Source organism: Arvicanthis niloticus, chromosome 19 (assembly GCF_011762505.2).
Source record: "Arvicanthis niloticus isolate mArvNil1 chromosome 19, mArvNil1.pat.X, whole genome shotgun sequence".
Classification (NCBI taxonomy): Eukaryota; Metazoa; Chordata; class Mammalia; order Rodentia; family Muridae; genus Arvicanthis; species Arvicanthis niloticus.
Window position 1 is genome coordinate 6,014,886 of NC_047676.1, and position 15,945 is coordinate 6,030,830.

General features: G+C 43.1%; 1 protein-coding gene across 1 annotated transcript in view; it reads left to right on the forward strand.

Annotated features, from left to right (window-relative positions):
* The window catches only part of Adcy2 (adenylate cyclase 2), a 358,830-nt gene that overhangs the window by 188,334 nt on the left and 154,551 nt on the right, over positions 1–15,945 (forward strand). Inside the window, exon 4 of the mRNA XM_076916127.1 lies at positions 6,307–6,456. Within this exon, the coding sequence (XP_076772242.1) occupies positions 6,307–6,456 (150 nt within the window). The remainder of the gene's footprint in view (positions 1–6,306; positions 6,457–15,945) is intronic.

The window sequence follows — 15,945 nt, forward strand, 5'->3', positions numbered from 1 at the left end:
TGGCATTTTTGCATATTGATATCGTGCTTCAAATTCTTTCCCCTCTTACGCGGCGCTGTTTTCCTGGTGGTGAACAACCATCATTTTGTGGTAGGTGGTCTTGTACCATGGCAGGCACTTCACCTCACCCCTCAGCATGTGTGAGTGCTTCTTTCTATCTGTTGCATCTCTTTTAATTTCCCACCCCAAATATATTGCAAAACAAAATGAAATATTGGCCTCTTTAATGCACAGCATCTCAGAGTCACAAGAGATCTGAGCCGTCACCTACAGGATTTGATGAATTTCTCTGGCATTTGAACTCAATAAATTAGCATTCTTAAATGTTTCCTTCCCAGGTGACATTTTCTCAGATGGGTCACCTCTTTGGACCACGTGGTTCGTGAAAGCAGCTTGATATTCTCCTTATGTTCCTCTCTGAACATGTCCTCCTCCAAGGACATGTGGTCTCCAACATGTAGCCACTTAAAATAACTCTAAATGGTGGAAGCCTTGCATAGCAGAAGATACAAATAACTTGTTTTTTTTATTGAATATTATATTTACATTTCAGATTTTATCACCTTACCCCATTCCCCCCACCACCACCCAGGAACCTCCTATCCCATCCCCCTTCCTTCTGCTTGTAAGGATAATAAAAAGTGTCCCTTGCTTTAAAAAAAAATGTACATCTCTTAAATTCCTCAGAGATCTTCTATGCCCTGGCAAAGGTAGTTCTCCTACAGGCAAGGGTTGGGATATGAGTTGTCCCAACAGCACCAATCTTGGAAAAGTAGCACAGCCCAGGGGCTGCTTTCACGTGTTATGCAATTTTCTTTCCTTGACTGTGAGAGGATTGATAAAGCATGGTGTGCTGTCTAGACTCCTCAGAGCTTGGAGATTGGAAAGTGTTTGGAGGAAAGGTGGTAGCCAGCAGGAAACAAAGCCAAATTGTTGCTTACTGGTGAATCCTGGTCAATTCTGCACCCAGGGTACATTAACATGCACCTCTGAGAATCCATGAAAAGGTTTGACAGATCTCAACATTTCTATCAGTCAGATGCAGGGAATGAAAGAACCTCGGACACAGCAGGCTTCCATGTGGCTGTGTAAGTACAGATTCCATACCTGAGCCCTGCACAATCTGAAGGCTTGGTTTTAATCTTCAGGGTAATGCTGACCTGGTGTTATTATCTAAAAGAATTTGTTTTCTTCCAAACCTTTCAGAGGAGGCTAAGTTCCTTGTCCTGTTTTCTGACAAAGGTGAGGATATCTAAATGAAACAGCAAGATAAAAGCGACAAAGAGACAGCATGGTGCTATCAAACAAAATCAAACAATGTGAAAATAAGACTCTTTATTATATGTTCTGTTTGACAGCCTTCTGAAAAATAAAAGCCTTTGATGTTATTTTTGAAAAGCAAACTCTTAACCTAATCATTTCTTCCACACCTGAGATTTAATGTGAAATCACATGACTGCATCAGTCTGAAAGAACAATGGTTCAGAACATTAGTCATGTTTGTAAATACATGATGTGATTGAAATCCCACAGCCAGTTCTGTTAACCACAGAACACCAGACACCAAGATAAAAACCAGGTATCAAGAGAAGTAATTCATAAGGTTTTTCCTTCAGAAAAAAAAAATCTCATATTTTATTTGGCATTAAGTCTTAGTCATTTACTTCTTGTACATTTTCCTTTGTTTGTGCACACAAAGCTCAGGAGATGAATTCCTTCTAATTGTTGGTACCCAGGGAAGTGTTGAAAGGCATCAGGAGCGAATGATGGGATGGTAAGAGAGGGATCAAAAGCTACTGCTGTTGCAGAGGACACAAGTTCTGATACCAGAACCCACGATGAACAACAACAGCTTATATAAGGGATCCAGTACCTCCAGCCTCCTCGAATGCTTGCACACACATGCACATCCACACACCAACACACACACACCACATAAAGATAACATAAATTTTTAAAAAGAGGAATAAATAGCTTAAAAGAAGCTCTTCTTCAAACCCTTGGCTAGGCAGACACATAAGCCCACTTTCCTTGAACGGACAGGTTTTTGTTAATGAATACTGAGAAATTTTCTTAAGTTTGTCTGTATGTGTGTGTTTGTGCATGTGTACACATGTTCATATGTATGCATGTGTATGTGTGTAAATGTGTGTGTATGTGTGTATAGGTATACATGTATGTATGTGTGTGCACATGTATATATGTGTTGTGCATGTGTGTATGTATGTAAATGTATGTATATGTTGTGCATGTGTGTCCATGTGTATGCATTGTGCATGTATGTGTACATGTATCTGTATCATGTGTATGCATTCTGCATTTGTGTATGTATGTGAATGTATATATGTGGGTATGCACTGCACATGTCTATATGTGTGTGTACATATGTATATGTGTGTTGTGTACCTTATGTGCATGTGTGTGTGCAGGCATGTGCATGTGTACAGACCAAGAGTCAACAAGGTCAAGTGTCTCCTCCAATTGCTTTCCACCTTACTTTTGGTATCCTTCCCCAAACCTGAAGCTTGCTGATTGGATGGACTGCCTGGCAGGTGAACTCCAGGAACTTTCTTGTTCCCTCTTCCTCATTGTTGAGATTACAGGAGCATGCCACTATACCCAGCCTTCACAGAGTGCTGGGAATCGAACCCAGGTCTTCATGTTTGCCTGCAAGCACTTTACCCACTGGACTATCTCTCCTGCCCCATAATTTCTTGTGGGATAAGAATCAATTGACTGATGCCACATTGGCAATGTGAATGGGTGGGACAGAAGATGCAATTATGGGTCTGATCTGGATGCAGCATTCCCAAAACAGCCTGCTCCCAGGCGTGGGACAGAAGATGGCTAAGGTATTGAAGAAAAAACTCTGACCTGCAGTGCTATGGTGACAGAGCCCTTCATCAGAGTTGGTCCCGGAGAGGATAAGCATTCTCTTGATATCTTGGGTCTGAGCCAATCAACAGTCGTCCTGGGGACTGTGGGACAGGGTGCACCTCGGTAGAAAAGGGTACCTCCCTTTTGAGAAAGAGAAAGGGTGAAGAGATCTGAACCATCTTCAGCAAACCAGATAGTCATTTCACAGAGACTGAATGTGTCAGTTTATGAATAGTGTGGACATGAATCCCAAACCAGTCTTGTTCAGCTGCAAGTAAACACGGCAACCTGCCTACATAGAAAGGACCCATTTCCTGGTGGTGGAAGAGGCTCTGAGCTGGAATGCTGGTCTGACAGACTACACTTGAGCCCCCTGCTGGGAAGATTGGGGCACAGACATGGTTTTGCTAGTTCTGGTTCTTACCTGGGGTTCATATTCCAATATGAAGGGTTTAGCTTCCAAATTCTCTGCATTTGTTTCGAAGACACTTTTCTGGGAAGAATGGAACCAGCTCTCACAGATAGTAACTAAATTACTTTATTATTATTATTTCAGCTGTGTTTACTATGGAAAGAGTTGGCATTTTCTAGTTGAGCAGTGGCCTTGTCTTGTCTTTCCTCATTCCTTGCATTTCTCTGAACACCGTTCTTAAAGGATGATGAGGTCTGAACCATCTTCAGCAAACCAGATGGCCATTTCACAGAGGCTAAATGTGTCAGTTTATGAATGGTGTAGACATGAATCCCAAACCAGTCTTGTTTGGCTGCAAGTGGATCCCCTCAAGTAGAACATTAAGAATGTTTTCTAGCTGGGCATAGTTGCACACACCTCTAAAGCCAGCACTCAGGAGGTGGAGGCAGATGAATCTCTGTGAGTTCAAGATCAGCCTGGTCTCTACATAGTGAGTTCCAGGACAACCAGAAGTACATAGTGAGACTGTCTTGAAGAATGAAAACACACCAAAAACCAACAAACAAAAGAATGCCCTCAAGACTTCCTATTCACTCCAGAATTGCCCCTGATTGAGGCAGGGTGTTACTGTACAACCATGGAAAGAATTTGATGTTAGGGAATGTGTGGAAATAACAGAAATCTGACACATTGCTCTCAGGAACCTTTGACCTGGTGCATACACTCATGGACTATGAATGCACATGCCACCCCCCACAGCACATAAAACACTTGTGTATATGGGTCATATGTGTGAGTCATAGAGATACAGGCATACGCACTACATATATATGTCACACTAATTACATATGAATAGGCTCCTTGTGCATACAGCACACAAGAAAAGTACATGGGGGCCTCACCGAAGTTAATATTTTTTAACTATCTGTACTAATGGTTTAGAGATAAAATATGGCTGCATAAAGAAATGTCTTAGAGGAGAATTCTGAGATTGAGCTGGAGCAGCAGCTGCGCCTCCCGAGTGGGTTACGCCTCCCACATAGGTTACACCTCCCGAGTGGGTTACTAGAGCAGCACTGAAGGCTCCTCCCAGTCTGCAGACTTTGTGGATTCTACAGAATGCCAGCAGCAACTCTGAGACAAGCTCATCACCCCATTCTCCTCATCTTAATTTTACTCCCACTTGGTGCCTTGATTCTCCTGCATGCCCCAGGGCTTTGGGGTACTTAAAATTGATATATCTTTTCCTTCCGTGCCCACAGCCTGTCAGGATATAAGGCATTAGACAGATGCAAACAACCATGGCCACCTTTATTATCATTGCAACTTTGGAAACACGGTTACGTACGCTCCTGTCTACCTCGCAGAGGAAGGTCTTCCACAGCCTTGTTGAGTGCTGCTCCATTAGATACACAGTTTGGCTCGGAACATAGTAGATGCCAATGGTCTCTCTGTTTAAGTCCAGGATAAAAGAAACAAGCTGCATGGCCTCCATATTTTACTCAGAGAAACTCCAGTGAGACAGTCAGAAGAAAACCTGTTGGTCAGAGAGGGTGAAGTGACGATACCCATAATTCTCTGGAACTCAAATCTGAGAAACTTCAAAGGTGTGGGAATAAATCTCCTGCCCACTGTGTCCGCTGGGGAACACGAGGCCTTTGGAAACAATGCCTTTCGGATGCTACTGAAGTTCCAAGTGACTTGTCCTGGTAGAATTACAGTCATGTGGTGTGTCTGTCCATCTCCTGGGTAGACCTGTGAGTTCACAACTGAGCACTCGGGAGCTTGCAGTATGAGAATCATGTGCCAGATGACAAGGGCACAGTGGGTAGGCCATTGCCACCCCCTGCTGACGGGAATATAAAGGGAATGTGTCTTGAGAGCAAATTTGTAGCATAAATGAAGCACAAAAATATGCACGGCTTTTGACTTCTCATATTATTAGTAACTGAGTCTAAAGCAGTGATCAGAGAGGAAGTCACGGTTTTATACATGAGGTTGACATCTGTGGCAGAACGCGAGCACATGGAATACTAACGCAGTAGTGTCGAGCAATATAGACATATATAGACATGAATAAATGTGTCACAGAACTGAATACTAACTAGGAATTTGGAAACCTGCCTACACATCATTTCTGTAATCTCGGACACCTTTTATTTTATGTTGCATCAAACAGTTGAAGCATACAGCTGCAGTAGACGTGCCATCTGGCCTTTATGAACAAAATGGGCATCTTGACAAAATAAGTCTAGAACCAAATTTTAAAATAGGAATGTGAAGGAGATGAACACAGCCTTCTGGACAGAAGGCTTCTTCCTGGGCAGGGAAGTTGGGGCAGTTTTCAGATTCTTTTTATCTATTTTTTTCTTTTTCCATTAAACTCTTTGAACACACTTTTACTCATCAAAAGAATCACAGCTATTTTGTTAAAAACATTCCCTTATTTGTCTATAAACAAAAAAATTACTTATTGAGCTTTAGTGGATACATTTACAGTGAGGATATCGTTGATCAGCATATCTCAGTGGTGCTGTGTAGCAAACTTGAAACTGTCTTAGTGTGGTAGACTGCAGGTTGGCTGGGGAAGCCCTTCTCCACATATCTCTCTTCTTGAAACAAATGCAATAGATAAGGGGCATATACACTTGTCCTGATAGCAGACAAGAGAGTGCTGTTAAATCTTTAAGGCTGCAAGCCCTGCACTGGGTACAAAATGCAGGTATCATATTCACAATGCATCAGAAGAGACAAAGGTTGAGTTCAAAATCCAGGGAGTGACCCTAAAGGGCACACATGCCATAAAGGATAGAATCCCAAGAGATGATTTTTTGTTTGTTTGTTTTGTTTTGGGCAAACCAGAATACCAATGTCAATTGAGAAGCAGAACTAAAAATTATTCCGAGTCTTTTAATTTTTTTTTTAAAGATTCTTCCTGACATATATACAGTCTGCTTCTGTTGGGTCCACAAGGAAGAGATTGTTACCATATTAAATGTTCACTTTTGTCTCTTTAGATACTGGCCAATGTGATCATTTTCATCTGTGGGAACTTGGCGGGAGCCTACCATAAGCACCTCATGGAACTTGCCCTGCAGCAAACCTATCGGGACACATGTAATTGCATCAAGTCCCGGATCAAGCTGGAATTTGAAAAACGGCAGCAGGTAAAATGTGTTTTTAATCCTATATCTGTACTATCTTGGGCATTTCTAGGATACCGGCTATTAATTAACATTAGTGGCAAGCATCCGTCTTGGTATAAACATGACTATGACGTCATGGCAACGTGGCAGCAGCTATTTTCTATTCCGTTGATCATGAACATCCTCCTGAATCATCTTACTGTCAGGAAGTTGTTTCATTAGGAGCTGGTGGCTCCCGTTGTCTGCAGCTGCCCTATGATGGTTAGAGCGGTGTATAGAAATGTACATAGGGAATTACATTCACTGTATTGAAACTGCAAAACATAACTGATAGAGACATTGAAAGCTGTGTGCCGGTAAAGCATGCAATGTCCTCCAGAGTGAGCAAAAACATATACAACAGACACACTGGAGGAAAAAACTCACCCACAGTCTTGCAATGGACATCCCTTACTTAGCTGGTAGCGGGAGTGTGAGGCAGCTGCTTACACTGTGCCCAGACTCAGGAAGTGGAGAGAGATGAATGTTGGTACTCAGGTTGCTTTATCCCTTCTGGAGCCCAAGACCACTGTGTGGTTCCACCAACATTCAATCTCGTTCTTCCATTGTCAGTCACCTTACTGGAAAATCCTGCATAGACACACCCAGATGTGTGTTTCCGTGTTGATTCTACGCCCAGTCAAGTGGACAGTGGAGATTCACCATTGCTAGGTCCTCATGACACAGCAAGTGACAATCACTGTCCCTGGCTGTGAACTCTGCGTTCTTCCTCCGTATGACTGGCTGCCATATTATGTGTGCTGTTGAAAGTATTTGGACCCTAGTCCAAATATAGATACTGTATTAAGTTGTATTAAATTAGCATCTTCTATAAATTTCATCAAAATGTATTTTTGGTGGTAGGAAGGAAAATTATCACTTAAAATGTTGGCACTGGATTTCTCTTCGTGTATAGGTTTGAGAATAATAATCAGGCCGTTGTCTCTTTTTTGCGAAATGGGAAATCAGCTCATCTGTTTAGCAAATACTTGTTGAACAGCATTTGTGCTGGGTGTGGTTCTAGGCATCTGGGTGTCTAGGTGAGAACATCAGGTTCTCACTGCTACAATTGGCCAGCTTTGTGGATATCTTTAGATACTTTTTACCTCTAATTCAACTAATGTTAAGTTCCTTTGTCTATGTATATATAAATCCTGGTTATTATACCTGTGTCTCATGATGAAACCTCTCAGCTCCATAATGCTTGTCTTTATCAAAAGAATTCAGTTGAAATGCGTCATTACACACAAAGACAGATTTATAGAGAGTAAACCGGACACCTCTCAAGGGGTGAGAGTGTCCAGTAGTCAAAGGAACCATTGCAGGGCAGAGCAGTCATCCAATGTGAATGTGAAATCAGAGAGAGGAGAGCAGCATGCTGACCTCCATTGGGGGTGGGTGTTATGGTTAAAATTTATAGCTGCGGCACCCACTCTGGCTTGTTATTATGTGGCCACCATGTTCCTGACTAGGCAAGGCCTGAGGCAAAGAGCAGTGGCATGCTGTCACTGCTGCTCAACTCTGACTAGCCAGAAGAACCAGCCCTGGCACCCACAAGATGCCAGCATGGGATATGGCTCTGCCAATCCACCACACTGTGTCCACAAAGCTTAGCTGAACCCCAGTCAATACCCACCATCCACATGGTACCCGGTAGAAATGAGATTCTAAAGCTTAATTATTATCCAAAGGCTTTATATATTTAGAAATGCTCAATTAACAAATAGAGTTGTTTCCCAATATCTAACCTTATGATATAAATTGTTACCCAGGACCGTCCTGGACCCGTGCGTGGTTCTCCATGGCTGCTACATCTCTCCTTCCTAGCTCCTCCTCTTCCTCCACGTCTTCCTCTCATTTACTCCTCCCACATTACTGAGTTTATTATAAAATGTCGTGGGGAAATTATCCTGCTACAGGTGGGCTTGACACTGTCACCTCTAACGTCGCTACAACTGGCAGCCCTTACTGATCAGTATTTTCCTGTGTAGGTGAATGACGGCCCATCTAGATTGAGTCTTATGGGCAGGACAATGAAATGCTCCTTTCCCTTACCAGAAAGCATCCGCCTAGCAAGTAAATTTTACAGGCTTCTGGGAAATTGAGAATATCATGTTTCCTCTTAGAGCCAGAGAGGGACTCAGATCCTTCCTGCCTTTCCTTCTTTCCTTCTTTCTTTCTTTCCTTATTTATTTATTTATTTATTTATTTATTTATTTATTTATTTATTCTGTCCTTTCTTGTTCTCTTTCTGTGTCTCTCTGTCTCTCTGTCTCTCTGTCTCTCTGTCTCTCTCTCTGTCTCTGTCTCTCTCTCTCTCTCTCTCTCTCTCTCTCTCTCTCTCTCTCTCTCTCTCTCTCTCTGTGTGTGTGTGTGTGTCCAGTCATCAGACTCCTGCTGTCTCCATTCTTGGTTCTACAAGCTGATGATTATGAAGAATGGGGTTCATTTCCAACAACCTTGAAGCCTGCTAATAACTAACTTAACTATCTACTAGACATATCAAAAACATAGACAATTGTTTACTTAAGTAACTATTCAGTTTTTCTTTTATATACTTGTGCCTTGCCATGTTTAATTCTGGGTTCTAGAAGATGCCACAATGTCAATAGACATCCTTTCTCATTCACAGTTGGTTCCACTATAACATGGTGTTTTGTTTTGAGGTTTCCTAGGGAGACAAAAACACAAACAAAAAGAACAAAATAAACAAACAAAAAACATATATTCACACAGACAGATAACCAATAGACCAAGGAAATGAATAATTCCATTCAATTTCAGATTCATGGATGGTTGAATTCATTAGTGTTCTTTACAGGAACGTGGATGGCTCAAAAGCATCTGCATCACTGAGAAGCTGACCTGGAGTGGCTTTCAGGTCATGAAAGGTGCCTCACTGGAGTACCACGAGATTCAGCTTTGCACCTCTTACATAATTTAACACCACCCATGCAGTTAGGAAGTCAAGGTAGAGTCTTTATAGTCTAATTGCCCCTCTCATGCTAGAAATATTAACAAGTCCATATCTGCATGCCTGGATGTCACTATACAGTAATGGTTATTTCATTGCAGCAACTGCTGAGCCAATCAATATATCTGAGAGGTCCTTGTATATCCAGTATATATGGATATGCATAGTATCCTTGTATATCCAGTGGTTGTGTCTACAACCACCTAGTCTAAAATCTGAATGCTTTAGAATAGACAGTTTTTCTTGAAAAGAAAATACAGCAAGATGGCTCCGGTGTTAAGAGCACTTGCTTTTACAAAAACATGAGTTCAGTTCCCAGCCTATATTGGACAGCTCACAGCTACTTGTAACTCCAGCTTGATGGCTCTGACGCCCTTTTCAGGCCTCCATGGGTAACCACATCATGTTGACTACCCCCCACAAACACATACATAAACACATAATTAGAACGTCAAAGGCTGGAGATTCATCAGGTTGGTCCAGATAGAAACAGCTAACTTTATTTCTCATCACCTCTAGACTCTGTTTCAAAATAGCACTAAAGCTACAGGAAACCGAATTCCAAGTAGGCAGATTACAGAACCTAATGTTTATAGTCACAGCTTTGACAAAGGCAATGACTCAGGCCACTGACATCATCAACACATCATATTTCCTTGGTGTGGTCCAGAGCTTGGGAAGAACACAGCATTCTTGTCTCTCTGAGCCAAGGAGCCTAAGTGCTCTGGAGTTCTATGTGATCACAGCCACCACACCCAGCTCCTGGGTCATGGGTTCTTAGAGACAAGATACTATGTGACCCTCTTGGGCGGTAGCAGAAGGAGATAGATTCACTAGTGATTTTATAAGAGAAGGCAGAGATCCTTTCTAGAGTCAAGAGGAAAGACGCAGGGAGCAGAAACATCTGTAAAGATGTTTAATAAAATAGGGTTTGGTCCATCAATTGTTAATGGTCTGAAAAGCTGGGAGTCCATCTCCAGAGACTTATTCCTGGAATATACTTTTCCTGTTAGGAATTCAGAAAATGTTTTTCTAGAATGAGAATAAGTAGGTTTTTCCCAGAACAGATTATTAAATAAGACAAAGAAATCATCTTGCTTAAAATGGAACTCAACTTACTTAAAATAGAGCTATGGAGACGGCTCGGCTCAGTGGGTAAAAACACTTGCCATTCAGCCATGAGGACCTCAGTATGAATTCCTACAAGACAGACAGACAGAACAAGAATCTTTACTCTCAACACTTGAGTATGAATTCCTACAAAACAGACAGAATAAAAATCCCAGTGTTCCTTTGGGAAGATAGGAAGCAGAGACAGGAGAAATCCTGAAAATAGCACAGGTAACAGCCTGGCTCAAACAGCTAAAAGCAATAAATGCGTCCTTTCCCACATAAGGTGGAAGGTTGGTACTGGCACCTGGGTTGTCCTCTTCCCTCCAAACTTTGCTGTGGTCCACATGTACGTGACCACATTCACATACAAGGATCTAAATATTCGTGCACACACACATACACACACACCATAATACACATGCACACATATACATACACATAGAGAGAGAAAGAGAGAGGGGGGAGGGGGGAGGGGGGAGAGAGAGACAGGGAGAGAGAGAGAGAGAGAGAGACAGAGAGAGAGAGACAAGGAGAGAGAGAGAGAGAGAGAGATAAACAGAGAGACAAATAGAGAGAGAGAGAGAAAGAGCGAGAGAGAGAGAGAGAGAACACCCAGGGGTTAATCCCTGAGACTCCAGACCCACATGGTACCACAATCCAAATCAAGATCTTAGGTTCCATGTTCCCTTCCTAGGGAGGTGCATGTCATTTGTTGTCATTGGATTCCAGTAACTTTCATTGATTTGTACAGTCACTATAGCACCTAGTAGAATCCTTGTAAGTCCTTTATCCAGGAAGATCCATGCTGTCTAGCTAGGAAATTATTTCTGCAGTCATTACTTAGACAATAAACACTGCAACCTAACGTCACATGACAGACGCCTCAATATGAGCTGATATCCCCACACGTCTGAGAGACCGAAATATTGATTAGCATCACAAATTCATCTCCTCATACCCAAGAGAGGAAAGCAGAGGGTGGGTCCCCAGAAGACAACCCTCTTCAGCCTGGAAGAGACATATAAACAGCTGCTGCTCCAGGGACATGTATAAAGCATCATTCAATTCTAGAAGCATTTGGTTCACATTCTGTGATTCTCTCCCTACGTGCAGATGACAAGTCCTTCAAGACATTACCATTAGCTCATGAGTAAAGCATCTATTTGTCCTATAACGTTTTGAGGAGGTAGGAAATAAAGGGTTTTGATGGAAGTAATTTTGGAGATGTGTTTTGTTGTTGTTTGTTTTGGTTTTTTAAAATTTGTTTGTTTTGTCTTTTTGTTTGCTTGGGGGGTTTTGCCCTAAACGTGCTCTCATGTTAAAAGGCAGAAACAGTCATTATTTTTGTATTAGGTAGGAATGCAGGCAAGGCATTAGACACAAGGCTGCCTTTGGGAGCTGATGAGTTCCCCTCTGCATTCTGATGGTTGTCTGCTGCTTCAGCTTCTACAGGAAAAGCCACAGTTACACCTGAGCATCTATCTCACGGTTTAACAGATGCTCCTCTGTCAGACCTGGGAATGGCTTCTCTCTGGAGTATGTAATTGACTCTCAGGAATTGTTGAGAGCTGGCTACAGAGCAAAACAAAACCCCTTTTTCTTAACTAGCATAGTAATTGAAATCGACACAGCCTCTATGAAAATAAACACTGATTTTGTTTTCAGGGTGGAGAGGTAAGCCTACCGGGCATAAGAACTCACACCTATAATGCCAGCAGTTTGCAAGGTGAAGCAAAAGGATTCAAGGATAGCCTGGGTTATTTAGCAAGTTCCAGGAGAGGCTCAGCTACAAAGTGAGACCCTGCTCATAAAGCAAGGAATAAGGCGAGAGAGTGAGAGAAGGGCGGGGCTAGAAAGGAGAGAAAACAAATCCTCATTAGTTCATATATTGTCATTATTTTAAAGACATTACATGTGTTTTTTTATGGTTTATTTTAGTGTGGGTTCTACAGACAGTACACACATCCAGTAGGAAACACTAGCCAATCGAGGCTGAGATGCCTTGATTCAGAGCCCTGTTGGGAGGTCTGTAGAATGGGTTTCTTTTTTCTGTCTTGGTATTCAGACTTTCTTTCCTCCCTGCAAAGTTCCAGAAAATAATCAAACAGTTTCAGTGCAGCCCTGGTTGGCAGACAGCAAGCACACTCCTCTGTAAATGTACAGGACAACAGAGACCTAAAAACGCACTGTGCTACTCATTAAAGGGTCTGTGCTGAAGCTGCTCTAGCATAGACTCTAAACATTGGTCCCTTTCAAGGGAGGAACGGAGTGGAAAGCAACGAGCATTTCATTGGCTTCTCTGGAGTTGCCAGCTGGTCTGCTTGGCTTTAGATACAACGTTGTATCAGATTCCCGGCTCCGAAGTTACAAGTGGTATTCTTGATAGATACAAAACAGGTTTATGAGCTCGTGGTTCTAGACCTTAGAAATCCAAACCCACTGACCTCCCTTCTCCAGACCAAAAGGAAACTTTGTCTTAACTCTCTAACCTTCTAGAAGCTTTCAACAACCATTTAGCCCCTGTCTTCCTCCCCAAAGGCAAAAGGATAGACTCCATCCCCCCCACCTTGCTGTCCACCTGCTCCCTGCTCTGACTCTGGTCCTACTGTCTCTCCTTCTGATGACCTCTCCAATAACATTGGCTTCGTCTATGTAACCCAGGATACTCCTCCTAAATTTAACAACACCAAAAATATGCCCAGTTGCTGGCAGCGTGACTCTGCTGATATGAAACCCTTGGTTTGAGCTCTGTCGTTGCACAAAACGGAGTGTACTGACACACCTGTCATCCCAACACTTGGGATGAGGAAGCGGGGGAATCTGGTGTTCAAAGTCACATTCAGCTATGTAGTTCTAGGCCAGCCCGAAGCACATGAGACCCGGCTTCAAAAACAAACAGAAAACTTCTCATCTGATATGTAAAGTAACACAGCCCATGGATTTGGAGGGTGATGTTTTTGTGGAATCTGACCACTTTTCTGTTTATTCCCATAACAACTCTATACACAGCTTACTCCCTTTCCCTGCAAATTTAGAAGCTGTCCAAGTTAACTGGCAAAAGCCCACACTGTCTGTATGTCAGTGTGGTTTCTAGGACCTCTGTCTCTGGTGCTGGCTCTCCATGGGTTTCCTGGAGCAATCCCTGGGAGTGCGTTAATGAAGGGTTCCCTTATCATGAAGGAATTCTAGATGAAAGTTGTAAATGATCACTTATAAGCATTAAACTGCACTTCCAGTAATGAGAGTGCCCTTAAAGCTGCCCGGAAGTAGCCCTGTCCTTACCCTGCTGTGCATTAGGACTGGGGAACAGAAGTAAGCAGTCACCCTGGCCCGGGTTTGTGTGATCGTTGATGAAGTGTGGTCTGCAGTGGTATCTATCCTTGCATGGTTCCTTCAGTTTTAACAGCACAAGCTTCATGGTTTGTTAAGACAAAAGAATTTTAACCAAGAATTCTGTTCCTGTGGCTGGTTAAGAGCAGCGGCTGTTCTTCCACAGGACCAGGGTTTGAGTCTCAGAATCCGTATGGAAGCTCACAACCACAGGTAACTTCAGTTTCAGGGATCCAACACCTCTTTCAATCTCCATGGCAGAGCACACATGTGGTACAGACACATACATGCAAACAAAACACCCATGCACATAAAATAAGACCCATCTCTCCAAAGCCAAGCTTGCTTTTTATCAGCAGAATAGACAGTGTGGGAGAGGGGTAAGATACACTGACAATGGAGGATCATTGTTCCACCGCCCCCCCAAGGCTCTTTCTCAGCATTGCAGTTAAGCCAAGATGGCATCTCGATAGTGGTCTGCCCCTCGTAAAGTCAAGTTGGACATGGGAAAGCAGGAAGAGTCAGGGCTAGTGAGTCCCCCCACCCCCACAGCTCCTGGAGGACTGAAGTAGCTAATTTTCTTGCAAAATCAGTTTCAGAAACTTGATCATGTAGTGCGCCCAACAGAGACAGCAGAACATGAGCAGCCCGAGTCAGCTTGTTCCATGTTTATAGTTTGGCTGAGTATGCCTGCTCTGCTCAACTCCTGCATCCCCAGAGACTGGTAGCTAAAGGCTCCCTGGTCCTGGTAACTAATGGCTCCCTGGTCCTGGTAACTAATGGCTCCCTGGTCCTGGTAACTAATGGCTCCCTGGTCCTGGTAACTAAAGGCTCTCTGGTCCTGGTAACTGCTTGTGCTGTGTCTGCTTTAGTAAGTGTCCACTGTTGTCTTTGGTGTCTCCTCCCCAACGGGGACATCTAACGTCTATCCTTTCTGTCACAATGATTCATTTATTTATTGTTTGAAAATTTAATATATGAGTATGTGTTTTAATCAAATTCACATCCCACTACCCTCAGATTCTTCCCATAGTCTTCCACCAGGATTCCCTTCCAACTGCATTTACTCTGTTTCTAAGTCCACCGCGTCCACTTAGTGCTGTGTGTACACACTTGGCTGCAGGCCGTCTACTGGAGCGGGTGCAACCTGTCAGGAGGTCGCATTTGCACACATGTGCTGTCTCTACCCCAGAAGCTATCAGCTCCTCAGTTAGTGTTGAGACTTAGTGAGTTCCTCTCCCACCCCTGCTGGGATTTTGGCCTCCTTGATCTCATGCAGGTCTTGTGCATGTAGCCAGAGATCTGAATTCATCTGTGCCATGGCCCTGACATCTCGAGAAAACACTTTTGCAGAAGTCTTCCCCAGCCTCTGTCTCTTACACCCTTTGTGCCTGCTCTCTTCTGCCTTGACCTCGGGGAGGGACGAGCACTCCACAGTCTCTTTCTTATTCTCTGCGATGAGCAGTTCTGTGACTGTGCTGATTCCCATCTCCTGCGAACAGAAGCTTCTCTCATTCGATCGATAGCTTTGGGAATGAGCAACAGCATTCTGGTTGGATTTAAACTCTGCTTTATAAAACAGAACTCATGCCTCATGCTATTGAAGCGTTCAAGAACTCACAACTGCCTAGGCCGTCAGCCCTAGAGGAGAGCCAGTACTCATATTCTGCTCATTGGGCATAGAATTAAACCGCTTCTTGAGTCCTTACTCCTCTTCCTATGGGCCAGTGTAGCTCTCCTTCCTAATCAGAGGAGCTTCTTGTTTGCAGTCTTTATGCTACTGTTTCCTCTTCAGAAATGATCACAGTACACCTTTCTCTTTGGTGTGTCTCCTTCCAGAGAGGCCACAGACATGCAGGAGCTGGCCATTTCTGTTTATACAGCCCTCGTTGCTAGAATATAAAGCAGTGCAGATGACAACAGATACTTTGTTTCACGGTTGGAAAGGAAACGATTGGAGATCTCCCAGCAGAGCTCTCTTTACTTTGTCTGCCATCCCAAGCCATCAGGATAAAATGCAAGGATGGCTTGAGTCGTTTCTACTCCACTACATG